This window comes from Chiloscyllium plagiosum, unplaced genomic scaffold, assembly GCF_037043375.1.
Source record: "Chiloscyllium plagiosum isolate Xiang-an unplaced genomic scaffold, Cpla_swu_hap1 HiC_scaffold_49, whole genome shotgun sequence".
In the NCBI taxonomy this organism is placed as follows: Eukaryota; Metazoa; Chordata; class Chondrichthyes; order Orectolobiformes; family Hemiscylliidae; genus Chiloscyllium; species Chiloscyllium plagiosum.
The window spans coordinates 8,292,329-8,312,857 of record NW_028270187.1 but is presented as its reverse complement, the minus strand read 5'-3'; the positions used below and the strand labels follow the sequence as shown (position 1 = coordinate 8,312,857).

The 20,529-nt window shown below is 43.3% G+C and overlaps 3 protein-coding genes across 17 annotated transcripts in view; all 3 read left to right on the top strand.

The window, feature by feature from the left end:
• The window catches only part of LOC122547789 (histone H2B 1/2-like), a 116,331-nt gene that overhangs the window by 25,683 nt on the left and 70,119 nt on the right, over window positions 1-20,529 (top strand). The gene's annotated exons all lie outside the window — the stretch shown is intronic.
• The window catches only part of LOC148135471 (histone H2B 1/2-like), a 56,824-nt gene that overhangs the window by 4,521 nt on the left and 31,774 nt on the right, over window positions 1-20,529 (top strand). For 12 of the 15 annotated variants that reach the window (XR_015755221.1, XR_015755216.1, XR_015755224.1 and 9 more), the window contains one exon: window positions 3,998-4,073. Coding sequence is in view for 1 of the 15 variants with exons in the window: in XM_087984846.1 (XP_087840972.1) it covers window positions 13,632-14,012 (381 nt within the window). In the remaining 14 variants the exon portion in view is untranslated. Of the gene's footprint in view, window positions 1-3,997; window positions 4,074-10,702; window positions 12,688-12,723; window positions 14,079-20,529 lie in introns of those variants that run through there. The other 3 variants (XR_015755222.1, XR_015755223.1, XM_087984846.1) reach the window with 2 other exon arrangements.
• Window positions 14,861-15,643, top strand: LOC148135472 (histone H2A-like). The gene has a single exon (XM_087984837.1). The coding sequence runs from the start codon at window positions 14,959-14,961 to the stop codon at window positions 15,445-15,447; it is 489 nt and encodes a 162-aa protein (XP_087840963.1). The 5' UTR covers window positions 14,861-14,958; the 3' UTR covers window positions 15,448-15,643.

Below are 20,529 nucleotides of genomic sequence, written 5' to 3'. Positions count from 1 at the left end.
ACCCATACCCCTACATTTACCCCTTACCTAACACTACGGGCAATTTAGCATGGCCAATTCACCTGACCCTGCACATCTTTGGACTGTGGGAGGAAACCGGAGCACCCGGAGGAAACCCACGCAGACACAGGGAGAACGTGCAAACTCCACACAGTCAGTCGCCTGAGTCGGGAATTGAACCCGGGTCTCTGGCGCTGTGAGGCAACAGTGCTAACCACTGTGCCACCGTGCCGCCCACTAATAACACTCGCTGTTTCAAATCGCATGCATTGACATATACAGTTTGATAATTACACTCATGTTTACAGCACAGAAACTGACAGGTAGATAATTAATAACAAAAATTGCTTGAAAATTCACAGGTTTGGCAGCATTGTGGAGGGAAATCAGACTTAACATTTGAGGTCTACTGACCCCTCCTCGGAACTGATTGTGTGCATTTTCCTAGCTACCATTTGGTCTTCTCTGTGCCGGGGAAACTGAGAGTAGATTGGGTGTCCACTGTGCAGAACACCTACATTCTGTCCAGCAGAAATGTCCCTGAGCTTCTAGTAGCGTGCCACTTCAACACACCACCCAGTTCCCTGCCAACATCTGTTTCAGGCTTGCTGCAGTGCTTCAACAAAGTTCAGTGCAACCTGGAAGAACAGCACCTCATTTTCTGCTTGGGAACTCAACAGCATTCTGGACTCATTTATTGAATTCTACAACTTTAGAGCTAGAGCTCTCCCGTATCATAACCCAAAACCTCTCACACCACGCAGTGTTATCATAGGGTCTTCTATTGTACACCACAACTCACTAACAGTCTCTATTAATAGCTATTACCATCCTCGTCTGACTGTGATCCACTAGTTTATCTGTCCAACTGCTCTTCCCACTCTTTGGATTCTATATCCATCCACCATTTCCTCCCTTACCCTTCAACACACCCTATCTTCTGCAGTAAAACTAATATTTTCCTGGCTACCATCTCTTCTCAGGAAGGGTTACTAGACTGGAAATTTTAACTCTGATTTCTGTCCACAGACTCTGTCAGACCTGCTGAGCTTTTTCAGCAATTTGTTTTAGTTTCTGATTTCCAGCATCTACAGTTCTTTGGTTTTCATTTAGAGATTAATAACTACATTTTCATATTCACAGAGCAGAAACTACCAGGGAATAGTGATAACCACATTCACATGTTCACAAAAGAAAATCTGTCATGCAAACATTGATAAATGCACTCGCATTTACATTACAGAGCCTGATCGGGAAGGGTCCTTAACTAAACAAAACATTCATGAAGCAAAAACTGCCAGGGACTGTTTAAAAAGTAAATTCTCATATTCACATAGCAGAACCTGGCAGACTTAGATTGACAATTACCCAAACACATTCAGTATTGAGTACAGTTGTTGGGAGATCACCTTGCAGCTGTACATGACATTGGTTAGGCCACTGTTGGAATATTGCATGCAATTCTGATCTCCTTCCTATAGGAATGATATTGTGAATCTTAAAAGGTTTCAGAAAAGATTTACAAGGATGTTGCCAGGTTTGGAGGATTTTAGCTATCGGGAGAGGTTGAATAGGCTAGGGCTGTTTTTCCTGGAGCATCAGAAGCTGAGGGGTGACATGATGGAGGTTTATAAAATCATGAGGGGCATCGATAGCATAAATAGACAAAGTCTTTTCCCTGGGGTGGGGGGAGTCCAGAACTAGAGGGCATAGGTTTAGGGTGAGAGGGAAAAGATATAAAAGAGACCTAAAGGGCACATTTTCATGCAGAGGGTGGTACTTGTATGGAATGACCTGCTAGGAGGAAGTGGTGGAGGCTAGTACAATTGCAGCATTTAAAAGGCATCGAGATGGGTATATGAATAGGAAGTATTTGGAGGGATATGGGCCGGGTGCTGGCTGGTGAGACTAGATTGGGTTGGGTTATCTAGTTGACATGGACAAGTTGGACCGAAGGGTCTGTTTCCGTGCTGTACATCTCTATGACATTCACCAAGCAGATTTCCTCAGATGGCTAAGGGAATTCAGCATGTCCATAAAGACTCTTGCAAATTTTTATAGCTGCACGACAGAAAGCATCCCATTTGGATGTGTCACAGCGTAGTATGGCTTCTGCTTTGCCCAAGACCACAAGAAACTACAGAGAGTTGTGACTCAGCGCAGTCCATCACTGAAAGCAGCCTTCCATCCAAAGGCTCCATTTCCACTTCCCCCTGTCTCGGGAAAGCAACCAACAACCCATCTGACCCCAGTTATACGCTCCTCCCCTGGTCTGCCAGGTAGAAAATACAGAAGTTTGAACACACTATCCAACAGGTTGAACAACTGCTTCTCCGCTATTATTAGACTTTTGAATAGATCTCTAAATTTTGATGCTAAGCTCTGTCTGCACCTTCTCTGCAGCTTTAACACTGTATTCTGTTCTCTTACCTTGATGGGCTTTGAATGAGATGATCTCCCTGTAAGGTGCACAAAACAATACTTTATCTCAAGACATGTGATAACAATGATATAATTAAATGAATAGCTGCAGTCTTATGTTCGTATAGCAGAATCTGAAGGGTACAGGCTGATAACTACAGTCACACAAACTGACAGGAAAAGATGAATAAATACACTCAAAACACTGGAAGTACAGAGCCTGACAGGGTAATATTGATAACTAAACTCTCACATTCACAAAGCAGAAGCTGATAGCAACAGATAAAAACTCAGCTCACACGTTCACATAGCAGGGATAGATTGACAATTATTTAAACATATTCACCAAGCAGAAACTGACAGCTACAGATTGATAACTATATTTATGTATTCACGCAGCAGAGTCTGAAAGGTACAGATTGAGTTACTCACTTTGACAAAGAAGAAATTGACAGGTAGAGAATGATAACTGTACTCCCACATTCACATCGCTGAAACTGACAGCTACAGTTTGATTAATACACCCATATTCACAGCAGAATCTGATGGGTACTGATCAATAACTGTATTCACATATTGACAGGAAATAAACTGACAGGGACAGATTGGTATCGACTCTCTCAAATTGATGTGGTAGAAACAGATTGACAAAGACACTCTGGTGTCAAATAGCAAAACCTGACAGGTACTGTTTGATAATTGCATTCACACATTGGTATAGCTAAAGCAGACAAATAGAGATCAATATCTACATTCACACAGAAGAACTGATGGGTACAATTTGACTGCATTTAATATTCATACAGCAGAAACTGACAGGTAGATACTGATAATGACACTTGCGTTCTCATAGCTGAAACTGACAGCTTCAGGTTGATAACTACAGTCTACACACTGTAGAAACTTTTCCGGACAGATTGATATGTAAACTCACACATTGACAGGGCAGAAACTGATCATATTGATCATTAAACTCTCACATCCCCATCAGTGAAACACATTTTATTTATATAAAATGTATTTAACAACCAGTCCCTGCAAGTTTACTCTGTGTGGATATATGAATTTAGTTATCAATCTATACCTGTCAGTTTATGCTATGTGAATGTGTGAGCGTAGTTATTAATCTAAACTGTCAGTCTCTGCAATGCCAAAATGTAACTATATTTATCAGAGTGTGACAGGGACAGATTGATAACTACATTCACTCACACATTTCCACAGCTTATATTGACAGATACACGTTGACAGCTGTACTCCCACATTCACCTTGCAGGAACAGACAGCTATGGATTGATAAGGAAACTCTCAGATCCAGATACACACTTGAATTGATTTGCCCTATTGTGGACGTGTTGGTTAGTATCTGGTTCTCAGTGAATTGGTATAGATATTTTTATTACAATCACCAGACAAAGAGCAGCTCAGGCCAAGAATAGAATCAGACCTATAGTTAGACTTTCCGGTTTGAAAGAAAAACAGCCTACTGATTATTAAATGAATATTGCATTCAAAGGTTTGATATTGTCAAACTTAATGTTGATTTACAGGAGATGTCTTTTCTGTCTTCCTCCAGACAAATACTTGAAGGACCAGGACACATTCCCTCGGGGCGAAGCCAAGTGTGATCAGTTTTTTCTAACAAACAGCAGGTATGTTACCGTTGTCAGACTAAAGAACGTCCTGTTCACAGTCACAGAGCTGTATGAATTAGACGCACATTCAGCTCAATTTCAAACAAAGAGTCAAATACCACCAAGGAATTACAATGTTTTTATCTCTGTCCATTCTCCATGCACATCACCCCATTTCCAATATATGTTATTATTCCCAGCCAAATAGTCATAGATTTATACAGCACAGAAACAGACACTTCGGCTGGACTCATCCATGCCAACCAGATATCCTGAACTAATCCAATCTCATTTGCCAGCACATGGCCCATATCCCTCTAAACTCTTCCTATTCATGTATCCATCCAAGTGCCTTTTAAATGATGTAATTGTACCAGTCTCCAACAATTTCTCTGGCAGCTCATTCTATACACACACTATGTCACATTGAAAAAACTGCCCTCCAGATTCCTTTTAAATCTTCCCCTCTAACTCTAAGCCTATGCCCTCTTGCTCTGGACTCCCCTACCCCAGGGAATAAATGTTGTCTATTTATCCTATCCATAGCTCTCACGATTTTATAAACCTCTATTAGGTTACCCGTCTGAAAACAGCCTTTAGCCTATTCAACATCTTCCGATACCTCAAATACTCCAACCCTGGCAACATCCTTGTAAATCCTTTCTGAACACCTTCAAGTTTCACAATCTCTTTCCGATAGACCAGAATTGCATGCAATATTCCAACAGTGGCCTAACCAATGTCCTGTACACCACAACATGATCTCCCAACTCCTGTAATCAATTCACTGACCAATAAAGCAAAGCATACCAAACGTCTTCTTCACTATCCTATCAACCTGCAACTCCACTTTCAAGGAGCAATGAACCTGCGCTCCAAGGTCTCTTTGTTCAGCAACACTCCACTCCCTAGGACCTTATCATTAAGTATATAAGTCCTGATAAGATTTGCTTTCCCAAAATGCAGCACCTCACATTTATCTAAATTAAACTCCATCTGCCACTTCTCAGCCCATTGGCCCATCTGATCAAGATCCTGTTGTAATCCCAGGTAATCTTCTTCGCTGTCCATTACACCACCAACTTTGGTGTCATCTGCATACTTACTAACTATACCTCTTGTCAGGTGGGTCAGTGGGATGAGGAGTGGCATTTGTAGTTTAGTTTACATTTTGAAAAGGCAAACCAAGACATGAATTCCACATTTAATGGTAGGGCATTAGGGAGTGTTGCTGAACGAAGAAACCTCAGAAGATTTCCTTGAATGTACTCCAACAGGTTTATTTGGAAGCACTAGCTGTCAAAGCACTGTTCCTTCTTCAACCACCTGATGAAGGTGCAGTGCTTCAAAAGCTAGTGTTTCCAAATAAACTTGTTGGACGAAAGCTTGGTTTGTGTCATTTTTCACTTTGTCCATCCGAGTCCAACACTGGTACTTCCAAATCTATGAAAGTAGTCACAGATAGACTGGGAGGTGAAGAAGGCATTTGGCATGCTTGCCTTCATTGTTCAGAATATTGTGTAGGAGTTGGGAGGTCATCTGGTGGCTATGGGAGGATATTGGTGAATCCACTTTCAGGAGATTGTGTACAATTCTCATCAACCTGCTGCAGGAAGGATGTTGTTAAACTTGAGGTGGTACAGTAAAGATTTACAAGGATGTTATAGAGATATAGAGTACAGCTTAGAAACAGACCTTTTGGCCCACCATGTCCATGATGTTCAACAAACACCAAACTGCATTCATCCCATTTACCTGCACTTGGCCCATAGCTGACTATATATTGGCTTTTTAAAAGCACGTTCCGATGCTGCTTAAATGTTGCGAGAGTACTCAATCACCCTCTCAGGCAGAACGTTCCAAACTTTACCCACCCTCTGGGTCAAAATATTTTTCTCACATTTCCTCAAAGCTGTTTTCTCCTCAACTTCAATTTGTGTCCTCTGGATTTAGACACATCGGTCACTGGGAGAAAGATTCTCTCAATCTACTCTGCCTACATTTCTGATAATTTGGAGATGCTGGTGTTGGACTGGGGTGTACAAAGTTAAAAATCACACAACACTAGGTTATAGTCCTACAGGTTTAATTGGAAGCACTAGCTTTCGGAACGACCCTCCTTCATCAGGTGATAGTCAAAAATAGAAAAATCATGCCCACAAGGATCGCCTAGTTGGGAGAGCTAGCTTTTTATTAATGAAGTTAAACAGGACAGGGTAAGAGTGAAATATGTTAGTCTCAGTGTACAAGTGAACTTCTAATCAAATTTAAATGCATGGTATCACATTGGTCAAAAAGTAAACTCCACTTGTTTATTCAGAAATACTGAGCCCCCTATTGCATGGTCACAATATATTCCAGTTAAATAGGGAAAGAAGTAAATAAACATTCAGAATAAGTATTCATCCAATTATCTCACCATGGTTTAAACTTGCTGTCTGACTCTACGACTGTATGTAATTCATGTACCAATTCTGTTTGTCCAAACTGGAGGAATTAGATAGCAGGCCAAGTGTCAGATTGAAACAAATATCACAATTTAATTCATTTCCACAAAGTGAAAACAGAACACACCTCTTACAAAACAACTGAACGTTGTTTTCAAGTGGTCCAAAGGGAAATGAAATATTGACATGAAAACGTACACATTGAGACAGATCCCCAGGGATTATTGGACACAGAATGAAAAAGCTGTCAGACAGTGGTCTTGTTATAAACATGTGAACAATAAATTCAAAATGCACATTCAGAATATAACTTACAATCATAAACCGTACCATATAATAGAAGTTGTGGAAATTGTCCAAACTGGTCTATACTGTCAGAGACTGACAATGGTATAAAAAGTCTCACTTTCTTTTACAGTCCATAGAATTTCTCCATTGCAGGTAGAGGTCATTTGGCCCAACCCCCTGCAACAACTCTCCAAAGCGGATCTCACCCAGATGTAGACCCCCACCGGAGATATTGATAACAATGTTCAAATTTTAACAGTGCTGAAACTGACATGGACAGATTGATAATTAAACAATCACATTCACAGAGCAAAAACTGTCATATTCACATAGCAGGAGCCAACAGGTATGGGGTGATAACTTCACTCAAGTATACATATACGAGAATCTTATTGGGAGAGAGTAATACCTCGACTCGTAAATTCAGTGAGTGAAACCCACAGGTACAGGCAGATAACTTCACTCAAGTATGCACATCGCAGAACTGACAGGGAGAGAGTGCCAACTGTACTCACATATTCACGTGGCAGAATTTGCGAGTTGCAGATTGATATATAGGGTCTCATTGTAAGTATAAAATGGTTGGACATATTCTCCCTGGAGATCTCACCCCTGCTCTTGGGGTGGCACAGTGGCTCAGTGGTTAGCACTGATGCCTCATAGCACCAGGGTCCCAGGTTCGATTCCAGCCTTGGGTGACTGTCTGTGTGCAGAAGCTGATATTCATAGGGTATGGGAGTGGAGGGTAGTCAGTCCTACCTGAGTTTCTCCAAAGTGTTATCTGGTACATTCAAAATTGTAGGTACTACATGAAACACATTCTTATGTCAATGGATGACACCTACAGAGCACTTCAGAAGGTTTGAGTTACAGTCCAGTAACATACTGACATGTGAAGACTGTGAAATAGGGTTTACAAAAATGGTTTACATCCCAGAAACAGATGGGCACAGATTGGTGTTGAGAGTGTGGTGCTGGAAATGTACAGCAGGTCAGGCAGCATCCGAGAAGCAGGAAAATCCATGTATCGGGCAGAAGCCCTTCATCTCGATGTTTCAAGCATAAGCCCTCTGATCTTCAGCATCTGCAGAACTCACCTCTCCTAGGGGCACAGATTGCAGAAATATTTCTAAGTGGCTGGCAAATAGCATAACGTTTTACTGCTTACATCAGTGCTTGATGGATACAGAATAAAACCTCTCTTGAAGTAACACAGTTGACTACTACAGAGAAGAGCAGAATCTGAATGGACAGCAGTTGAGTTAATGCAAAATGTGTAACAAGGACGCGACAGATACAAAGTTAAAGTGACACATATATATATATCATGCTAACAGTTGCTGATTAACAGGCATTTGCACAACACTGAGAAATGCTATAATCTCTAAATGAAGCTGCACAACGCTTAAGTAGTTATCGATAGGTCTCTGGGCCCACAGTTATCAATCAAATTCTCAGAAATATATTAATCCCACACTCAAGACGAGACTCAACTCTTGACTCAAGAAAAGTATGACACAGAAACTTTTTCTTTTCATTTCTCTTTAACTCCGTGCAATTGAGAATGAGTTGCATCGACCCCAAGCGTAGAAAACACTCACGGTCAGGTTCCAGCGGATTGTGTAACTTGACAACAAATGTAAAGTCAATTTTAGATGGATGAGTTTTTTTTCACACAGTGGTAAGTTCTGTGTTAATTCAGAATTCAGAGGAAACTGAGTGACAGACAGAGCAGGGCAATGTCTTTGATCATCCAGCTCCGCCTCCAGCTCACTCCAGCCCCAGCTGTATCTGGGATGGAACCTTTTCTCCCCAAAGGTAAAAACAATGACTGCAGATGCTGGAAACCAGATTCTGGATTAGTGGTACTGGAAGAGCACAGCAGTTCAGGCAGCATCCAAGGAACAGCAAAATCGACGTTTCGGGCAAAAGCCCTTCATCAGGAATAAAGGCAGAGAGCCTGAAGCGTGGAGACATAAGCTAGAGGAGGGTGAGGGTGGGGAGAAAGTAGCATAGAGTACAATAGGTGAGTGAGGGAGGGGATGAAGGTGATAGGTCATGGAGGTGGAGTGGATAGGTGGAAAAGGAGATAGGCAGGTAGGACAAATCTGGACAAGTCTTGGGACAGTGCTGAGCTGGAAGTTTGGAACTGCGGTGAGGTGGGGGAAGGGGAAATGAGGAAACTGTTGAAGTCCACATTGATGCCCTGGGGTTGAAGTGTTCCGAGGCAGAAGGTGAGGCGTTCTTCCTCCAGGCGTCTGGTGGTGAGGGAGCGGCGGTGAAGGAGGCCCAGGACCTCCATGTCCTCGGCAGAGTGGGAGGGGGAGTTGAAGTGTTGGGCCACGGGGCGGTTTGGTTGATTGGTGCGGGTGTCCCGGAGATGTTCCCTAAAGCGCTCTGCTAGGAGGCGTCCAGTCTCCCCAATGTAGAGGAGACCGTATCGGGAGCAACGGATACAATAAATGATCTCAATCGTTTCCCTTCCTATGTCACTGTTTCCAATGTGGACAATGACCTCTTACTGTCCCTATTCCCCCGTAAGACATTCTGCACCCTCTCTGAGACATCCTTGATCCTGGCAACAGGGAACCAACACACCATTCTGCTGTATCGCTGCTGGCCACAGAAACGTCTGTCTGTACCTCAGACTACAGAATCCCCTAACACAATTAATCTCTTGGAAGCCGATGTACCCCTCATTGCATTAGAGCCAGTCTCAGTACCAGAAACTTGGATTCTCAGGGGAACGTAGCATGAACAGCCATCACACCCCCCCCCCCCAACACTTTCCAAAACATCATACCTGTCCAAAAGGAAATCAAATATTGACATGAAGAGGTACACATTCAGACAGATACCCAGAGGTTATTGGACACAGAGTGCGAAAGCTCTCATAAAGTGGTCTGGTTATAAACATGTGAATAATAAATTCAAAATACAGATGCAGAATATAACTTACAATCAAAAACTACACCATTGAATAAAAGTTGTGGAAATTATCCAAACTGCTTTATACTGTCGAGACTGACAATGATAGAAAAAGCCGCACTTTCATTTACAGTACATAGAATTTCTCCAGTGCAGATAGAGGTCATTTGGCCCATCCCCCTGCAACAACTCTCCAAAGTGGATCCCACGCTGATGTAGACCCCACCCTATCCCCATAACTCCACGTTTACCATAGTTAACCCACTGACACTGCACATCCTTGAATAATACAGGATAATTTATTATGGCTAATCCAGCAAACCTGCATATGTTTGACCATGCAGAGAAACTAGAGCACTCAGAGGAAACTCATGGAGACACGGGCAGAATGTGCAAACTGCACACAGATAATGAACCAAGGCTGGAATGGAATCTGTGTCCCTGGCACCACTGTGCCACCATGCCACCCTGACATGGATGGCAATAGATAAAATCTTATTCATGTTGAGCAACAGAGATTTGAAGTAAATAGAGCTCCTGCAGTTTCTGCAAGTGTCATGTTAAACAGAGACAAGTACACTCACTTAATCACAGAGCACAAACTGACATGTACAGATACTTTCAGGTAGAGATGTACTCATCCATTCATATAGTTGAATCTGTCAGGGATAGACTGATGATTGCACAAACACATTCACATTGCAGAAACAGACAGGTACATTTTGATAACACACCCACATTCCCAGAGCAGAATCTCTCAGGTATATATTGATAAGTACATTTTTACATTCACCTAGAATCTAATGGGGCAGATTGATAACTAAAATTGCATTGACATAGCAAAAGCTGACAGGTAAAGACTGAAAATGACACTCTCATATTCACAGGGGCAGAATCTGACAGGGAGAGATAGAAAACTAGACAGTCATATTCAAATTACAGAAACTAATGGACAGATCAATAACTACACTTCCATATTCACAGATCAGAAACTTACAGGTACAGATGGATAGGCAAAGGTGAGGACTGCAGATGTTGGAGATTAGAGTCGGGAGTGTGGTGCTGGAAAAGCACAGCAGGTCAGGAAGCATCCAAGGAGCAGGAGAATCGACGTTTTGTTTAAAAGCGCTTCATCATTACAGATGGATAACTACACCAATACATTCATATCGAAGAAACGGACAGGGAAAGAATGATAATTAAACTCATGCATTCCTGTCACTAAAAGCAATAGATACATTTCAATATGGACCCCCACATGTTCACTTCGCAGAAGATGGCAGGTTGACATTGATAACTATGTTCACATTTTAACAATGCAGAAACTGACATGGACGATTGATTAAACTATCCCATTTACAGACTAGAAACTGTCATATTCACACAGTAGACTCAAGTATGCATATAGCAGAATCTTACTGAGAGAGGGTGATACCTGTACTCACATATTCACATAGCAGAAGCTTAGAGCTGCAGATTGATACATAGGCTCTCAATGTAAGTATAAAATGGTTGGATATATTCTCATTGGAGTTTTGAAGAACAACCTTTAGAGCAAAAAAAAAGATCTGAAGGGAGTTGACAGAGTTGATGCTGGGAGTATGTCACTGCTCTTGAGAGAATCCCGAGTAAGGGACACAGTTTTGAACAGGAAGCCTTCTGTCTAAGAAAGCAATGCAGAACATTCTCCCCTTGTTCAGTTCCACAGAGAGCAGTTAGGGTTGAGTTATCAGCTTAATTTGTGCTAATGTAGCCATATATCATTTTTGATACATAAGGGAGTCTTTGGTTATGGGCACTAAACATCAAAATGAGATGAAGACCATAACTAAAGCCTTTGTGATCTGTTCTCATGACAGAGTACACACAGGCAGATAGAAATGTCACAGAATTCTCATGCTTCTTATGGTCTTCTGCTTTGAGATATTTCAAGTGACACAAGATTGAAAGAAATTAATAACTACAGCATATACACTGCAGCATCATTCACCATACACTTTATCTTTAACTTTCTGAGATGTGTGTGCACACAGATCACATACTGATCGATTCAGTTATAAGTTACCCTGATGTATTAAGGATGGAGTGAAAAAAAAAGATTAACCATCCATTTCATCAGAAACTTTGAGATGTTGAGATATTTGCTCTCTGTCATGCCAGTGATTGACTGAAACTGAGTAAATACAAGATTAGAAACAATAAACTGGCAGTTACAGAATGAAATACTGAGTCACTTGCAAAGCAATAAATTGTTAGGATATAATACCACTATTGATTAGCTAGAAGCTGGCATAAACAATGTAACATCCGCAGTGACATTGCAGATATTGTCAGTAACAATGTACAAAGTATTATCCTTTATCAAAATGCTGCAGTTATAAATACAAACCCAACTTCAAATTGCAGAAGCTGATATTCATAGGGTTTGGGAGTGGAGGGTAGTGAGTCCTACCTGAGCCTATCCGAAGTGGTATTTGGTACTTTCAAAATTGACACCGACAGAGTAAAGCAACAAGGTACACTTCAGAAGGTTTGAGTTACAGTCCAGTAATATGTTAAGACTGTGAAATAGAGTTTACAAAAAATACATCCTAGAAACAGACGGGCACAGATTGGAGTCGAGAGTGTAGTGCTGGAAATGCACAGCAGGTCAGGCAGCATCCGAGGAGCAGGAGAATCGATCTTTCAAGCATTAGCCCTTCATCTCGACGTTTTGGGCGTAAGCCTCTGACTCCCAGCACCTGCAGTTCTCACTTTCTCCTGGGGACACAGATTGAAGGAATATTTCTAAGTGGCTGGCAAATAATGTAACGTTTTACCGCTCACATCAGTGTTTGATGGTTACAGAATAAAACCTGTCTTGAAATAACACTGACTATTAGATGGAGGACCAGAGCCTCATTGGACAGATGTTGAGTTAATGCAAAATATGTAAATTAGGACTCGACAGATATAAAGTTAAAGTGATACATATGTATGGCATGCTAATAGTTGCTGGTTAACAGGCATTCGCATAAGACTGAAAAATGTTATAAATCCCTGCATGAACCTGCAAGACGCCTAAATGAAAAGTGCAGCAACGTGGTTCAGTTACACAGCAGGTACTTGCAAAGCACACAGTTATCGATACGTCTCTGGGCCCACAGTTATCAGTCAAGGTCTCAGAAATATATCCATCCCACAGTCAAGACGTGACTCAACTCATGACTCAAGAAAAGTATTACATCGAAACTTTTTCTTCTCATTTCTCTTCAACTCCGTGCAATTGAGAACGAGTTGCATCAACCCCAAGCATAGAAAACATTCAGTCAAGTTCCAGTGGTTTGTGTAACTTGACAACAAATGTAATCGCAATTTCGAATGGATGAGAGCTTTTTTTTTCACATCGTGACAAGTTCTGTGTTAATTCCAGCCTATACAGAGAAACAGAAACAGACATGCGGAGCTAGAAACACATCAGCACAACAACAAGCAAAAGGAAACCGAGCCAATACGACAGTCACTTTCTGTATCACAGACACAAAACAAATCTCCGTCAGTCAGACTGACATGAACAGAATCATCATCACATTTCGTTGCAGATTCACATTGGATCTCACTAACCAATCAGAGAGACTCAATGTTTGGGAATGACTCCGTGAAAACTACCCAATTAGGACCCAGGCTTTCCCCCATCTTTCATTAGCATTGCTGACGCCGTCAGTCTATAAAAAGGGAGCTTTATTCCTGATGAAGGGCTTTTGCCCGAAACGTCGATTTTGCCTGTCCTCGGATGCTGCCTGAATTGCTGTGCTCTTCCAGCACCACTGATCCAGAATCTGGTTTCCAGCATCTGCAGTCATTGTTTTTACCTTATAAAAAGGGAGCTCCGAGCCCACTTTCTCTTATTCTGTGACTGAAAGTGAGCGGCGCTATGGCTGATGAGAAGAAAGCACAGCAACCCTCCAAGAAGGGCGCGAAGAAAATTATTAAGAAGGCGCCAGCGAAGGGCGGAAAGAAGAGGAAAAGGACCAGGAAAGAAAGTTACGCCATCTACATCTACAAAGTGATGAAGCAGGTCCACCCCGACACCGGCATCTCCTCCAAGGCCATGAGCATCATGAACTCGTTCGTCAAAGATATTTTCGAGCGCATCGCGGGGGAGGCTTCCCGCCTGGCCCATTACAACAAGCGCAGCACCATCAGCTCCCGGGAGATCCAGACCGCCGTGCGGCTGCTGCTGCCTGGGGAGCTGGCCAAGCACGCCGTGTCGGAGGGCACAAAGGCGGTGACCAAGTACACCAGCTCCAAGTGAAGGATCGCATTGTACTGAGACACACATCCACAACCCAAAGGCTCTTTTAAGAGCCACCCACAACATCCCTGAGACAGCTGAACCATTTCTATATGAGTTCTTTGTTTTAGTTTCCATGTGATTATTGATAAGGCGTTTTAACTTCTAGTGCTATATGTTTTTGTGTTAACAAGTGCTTTGCAAATTATTCGGGAGTGGGGTGGATAGAGCAAATCAAGCGCCAGTGAGTCATTTTTCATCTTGCTTGTTCACACCTGGCAGACAAATGCCCACGTCTTTCTGCCCCACGATTGATGCATTTTACCGTGTGATTTACTTTACATTTCCAATCCACGGGTTTGATCCGATTTTTCGCAATGCAAAATAAATCTTCCTGCTGTCGGTGAGAGACTTTCAAATCGAACTGAGAGAACACCAACACAGCTACCGGACTGAAACGTGGAGCTGAATCTGATCGAGCGATAAGGGAGGACAGATTTAAAATATTGTCTTAAACGTGTTCGCCCTCGATGCTGAGCCGGAAGAATGCTGTGTGCTGCTTTATCAGCATATCGGGGTGGGACGGAAATGTGAAAAGAAAAGACAGGTTGCAGACTGCAATGTTTGGCCTGTTTTGTTTCAGCTTCTTCTCAAGGTTTAGAAATTAACCCACTTTCAAAATCAGAAATGATCAGATACAGATCGGCAAATGAGGGAGAGTAAGACCGTGTGAATTATTCATTTTGTAAACTAAAAGTAAATTAACATGAGTATTAATGTTTTTTCAACTTCCTCACTTTTTTGTACTTCATTATTCGGGTAAAACATACTTCTTTGTTTAGAAATTGGCGGGCTTTTCAAATTTAAAAGAAAGCTGTTGGCGCTGGTACTTTCCGCCCTCCTCCCCGTGCCCTCTCCCGATTGGGGAATGAGGCAGATATCTGATTGGGAATTCAAACAACATTAGATGCTGACCAATCAGAAATGGCCGCCCCACCAGTCCTCCCGAAGGTATAAGAGACCGCAATGTGGGAGATTACAGCAGTTTCTGAAAGTGCTTGTGACTATGTCTGGAAGAGGAAAGGGCGGTGGGAAAGGTCGCGCCAAGGCGAAGTCTCGGTCGTCCCGGGCTGGCCTGCAGTTCCCGGTGGGCCGTGTTCACAGGCTCCTGAGAAAGGGTAACTATGCTGAGCGTGTGGGTGCCGGAGCGCCGGTCTATCTGGCTGCGGTGCTGGAGTATCTGACGGCTGAAATCCTGGAGCTGGCCGGCAACGCGGCCCGGGACAACAAGAAGACCCGCATCATCCCCAGGCACCTGCAGCTGGCCGTGCGCAACGACGAGGAGCTCAACAAGCTGCTGGGAGGGGTGACCATCGCTCAGGGCGGGGTGCTGCCTAATATCCAGGCCGTGCTGCTGCCCAAGAAAACTTCCGCTGCTGGATCTGCTAAAAAATGAAGAGACCATCCTTTAATCTAGCAACTCAAAGGCTCTTTTAAGAGCCACTCACAGCATCTGTAAAAGGAGCTGAACTCTGTCAGATTGAATTGTGTAGAGCCCTGGCCGTTGTACCTGACATCGCTACATTTCTATCTCCTTTTTATTGGATACTGTTACTGTCTGGCAGCAGGGGAAGATTCTATCATTGAATACAATTGTAAGTGTCTGGAACGACATTATTTCTCATTGTTCACTCAGGCAGTGACTGTGTAATGTTCTATGAGTTTAGAATAGTGTCACGGATGTTCCCGATCGGGTTTGGCTTCACATTTCCTTTAACCGCATCAGTAAGAGCTGAATATTCCCGCTGTCTCTGCAGCATACACCTCTGCAATTTATTCTCTGCTCGGTTCATATCCACTCTTTTTTTTTTCGCCTGCCGCTGAAGAGAGAGCGTGTTCAAGAGCAGTCAGTCATTTTTTAGCCGTGAAAGGAGGGAATACGGTAAAGTGAGATTGTTTTTTCGATTACGAAACTAAACTTCACATAATCAACGTGTACGTGGTTGTGTATTCTCCTCTATAACCTCCTGCTCTTTTATACGTGATGGCAGGCATTTTCAAATTTGAAAATAAGCCGTTGATCTCTTGGCGCCATTTTTCCCCTTTTCTCTACTGCATCCACCTCACCAAGCCATGTTATCGCAAAGGGAATCAATGAGGAGATGGGGATTTTCCAGAAATATCTAACCCAATACCAAAATTTGATGTGAACGTCACTCTTCTAATTACTATGTTTCCGCAATCCCTGAATGAAGATCTCATTAGTTGCAAATTCACTGCTGCTACCTTCCGTTTTTGTTTTTAATTAAATTCCAAGAGAAATACTGTTCTAATGTCCTCTATCGCTTCCTGCGCTCTCGATGAGCAACCGAACTTTTATCCGCCGTGAATCAATCGAAAAACCGCCGATTTAAACATCTTAAAATTTAACAGTGTACACCGGTAAAATTACAGAACCACACTTTATCATTAATTTTTATTTCATCCAAATTATTACTTGCCCGAAGATAATTTGTTATCACTGCCTGAGCGGGCAGGTGGAAACAACGCGCCACGTAACACATCTGCAGGCTCCCAGTGACAAAACAGCTGAGTGTTATGCCTGGGATATATAAATACTGTAATACGTAACATTAACATCTGGGTTGCACAATAAATAAAAATAATTATTCATGGCATGGAGAGCCAAGTACACATTGATAACATTACTGAGATAGACAGGTATTCACGAGAAAGAGGATCGAAGGTTACGGGGAGCAGGCGCAAGAGTAAGTTTCATCGAATGGCAGAACAAACTGGACGGGCAGAATGGTCTAATGCGGCTGCTACATCCTATTACAAAGTTACGATGCGATTCTTTCCATGGAATAACCAGGTTGCACAACAGTAGAGTTTCGATTGGCCGAATAGCCTCTTATCTACACTGCAGGAATACTTGCAATTTTAAAATCAATTTTAAAATCAGAGCAAAACACTGGATTCTCACCAGTAATAGCAAAGCCCACCCTGGAACCACAGTAGACAACATAATCACTGCGGGGAAGTCTATTATCAACTTATCGGACCACACCTTAGACCGGAAGAGAGTGAAGTTCTGAGTAGGGGTCTCAACTTCTGCCCCACCGCCAAAATGGACCCGTTGGTTCTGGCAGCAGACACTGAGGAGTTCATCAGACGAATGAGACTCTGGGAATTCTTTCAAGGTGCCAGCAGTGATCCCAATGAGCCCGCTGATGAACTCAAACAAAAATCACAGGGATTTGTAGAGGAGCGACCAAAGAAGGTGTCAACTTGGACACCACCTGCTGCTTGCCCTGGGGTTGACATGTATGCTCAAACCGTCAGGAAATATATAAAATGCCAGATTCATCAGCCGTACCATAAGGTAGAGCAAAACATCACCTGTTCACAACGCAATGCCATCCAGGCTCTCAAAACCAATCACAACATTGTCATCAAACCAGCAGATAAAGCAGGAGCCATTGTCATTCAGAATAGAACAGATTACTGCAAGGAAGTGTACCAACAACTGAACAGCCAGGAACACTACAGGCAACTACCAGCTGATCCGACCAAAGAACACACCCGTGAATTAAACACACTGATCAGAACTTTGGATCCAGTCCTTCAGAGTTCCCTACGTGCTCTCATCCCACGTACTTCTCGTGTAGGTGGCTTCTACTGCCTTCCAAAGGTACACAAAGCCAACACAGCAGGACGTCCCATCGTGTCGGGCAATGGGACCCTATGTGAGAATCTGTCCAGCTACATAGAAGGCATCTTGAAACCTATTGTACAGGGGATCTCCAGTTTCTGTTGAAACACTACGGATTTCTGACAGAAACTCAGCACCCACGGACCAGTCGAACTGGGAACATTCCTCATCACAATGGACGTTTCCGCACTCGACACCATCATTCCCCGCAATGATGGCATCACGGCAACAGCCTCAGTACTCAACACCAACAACTGCCAGCCTCCAAACACTATCCTACAACTCATCCACTTTATCCTTGATCACAACGTCTTCACCTTTGACAACCAGTTCTTCATCCAGACACATGGAATAGCCACGGGGACCAAATGTGCTCCCAATATGACAACATTTTTATGCACAGGTTTGAACAAGACTTCTTCTCTATGCAGGATCTCCAACCAAAATTGTACACCAGGTACATTGACAGCATTTTCTTCCTCTGGACTCATGGCAAGGAGTCACTGATAAAACTACACAGTGACATCAACAAGTTTCATCCCACCATCAAACTCACCATGGACTACTCTCGACTATCTGTCTCATTCTTAGACACATGCATCTCCATCAAGGATGGACACCTCAGCACCACACTCTACCGCAAACCCACAGACAACCTCACAAAGCTACATTTCTCCAGCTTCCACACAAAACATATTAAAACAGCCATCCCCTATGGACAAGTCCTACGCGTACACCGGATCTACTCAGAAGAGGAGGAATGTGACGGATACCTGGAAGTACTCAGGGATGCCCTCAAGAACGGGGTACGATTCCCAACTCATCGTTCCGACGTGCCGCAGCAAGGAACCGTAATGACCTCCTCAGGAGACAGACATGTGCTGCAACCGTCAGGGTACCCTTCGTTGTTCAGTAATTCCCAGAAGCTGAAAAACTACACCAGGTTCTTCGTGACCTGCAACACATTATCAATGACGATGAGCACCTCACCAAGACCGTCCCCGCACCTCCACTACTTGCCTTTAAACAACTGCCAAACCTCAAATAGATCGTTGTTCGTAGCAAGCTGCCCGCCTCTTAGGACAACTCCATACAACCCTGTCATGGTAGGCGCTGCAAGACGTGTCAGAGTGTGGACATAGATACCACCATTACGCGTCGGGACACCACCCGCCTTGTACACGGCAGGTACTCATGTGACTCAGCCAACGTTGTCTATCTTATACGTTGCAGGCAAGGATGCCCGGAGGCATGGTACACTGGGGAAGCCGAGCAAACGCTACGGCAACGGATGAATGGGCACTGCACAACAATCAACAGAGAGGAGTGTTCCCTCCCAGTTGGGGAACACTTCAGAGGCCCAGGACATTCGACCTCGGACCTTCGGGTGACCATCCTCCAAGGCAGACTTCGGGACAGGCAGCAGCAAAAAGTGGCCTAGGAAAGGTTGATAGCTAAGTTCAGTACCCATAGGGAGGGCCTCAACTGGAAGCTTGGGTTCATGTCACATTACAGGTGACCACTATTGCACTATACACACACACACACACACACACACCCTTATGGAGATACACACATACACATGCATCCCCTCACAGACTTAAGACACTCTGCACTCACTAAACACACACACACACTTTCTCACACTCACAACCCCCACCCAGACAGACACACACACATAGACAGACAAAGACCCACATGCACACACACATATTATGTGGGATGGATTTGTACTTGCAGGGTTACATTGTAATTTACTCAAAAAGTGCATGCGTTCATGTACAATTCTGAGCTCAAAAACTGCATGAATTGATGTAAAACTCCGTTATCTCACTTTTTAGATTAGAATCCATCTAAACATCATGGCATAGACAGAGAACACAGGGGGCTAACACCTTCAACATATTGTGTAGCTATCACCATTGTTAACAGCTAACCTGAGAATGCAACTTTTTCAAAAAAGGTTTTGTGATTTACAGATGAAAGAAGTGAAACTGTCATGATATTCTAACAGATGAAAGGCATAATTTTTCAATGTATAATTTCAGTTACATCACACTGTAAATCTTTGCTATAAATTCTGTGTGTTAGGATTGAGCCCACCACTACCACCTGATGAAGGAGCGGCGCTCCGAAAGCTAGTGTGTTTCCAATTAAACCTGTTGGACTATAACCTGGTGTTGTGTGATTTTTAACTTTTCTCCCCAAAGCTGACTGTTCCTGAGTAGAGGAGCACATGTGTGAGGCCCTCTCTTAGTGCTGCCATTGAGGAGCATTTACTCAGTGAGTGCAAGAGGTTTGTTTGAAACAGACCGCAATGGAGAGATCAGCGCCCAGGGAAGTGAAGGAACAGCAGGCTCCTTCCAGCAGCACATCGGGATGGGAGCCTGGGACACAGAGGGGGGCTCCGAGACTGGGATTGATTCGGGGTGAGTTCAGGGAGAACCGGGGGCTGTTTGTAAGAGGCCGAGTGAAGCAGGAACTGGTCGCGGAACTTGGAGTGAGCGGGCGGGGGGGAAGAGAGAGGCCTTTCTCGGGCTGTGTGTGGGCCCGCTGAGGGAGACAGAGTGGGAGGAAGCTGCTGTGGCACATTCTTGTGGTTTGCAATCCTCTGAACCCTGTCTTAATTTCATTCTGTTTCCCGCTCTTTCTTGAGATAGTGTGGACCAACGGTAGGAATGGGTTATTCTTGTAAAAGGACATACTGGGGTCTTGGTAAAAACATTAGAAACATTAGAAAACATTTTTCCCATTTCCAACAGGGAGTTGGATGTTGAACTGTATAAGCATCCTGGTGATTGAGTACTCCCATTCATGGTGCTG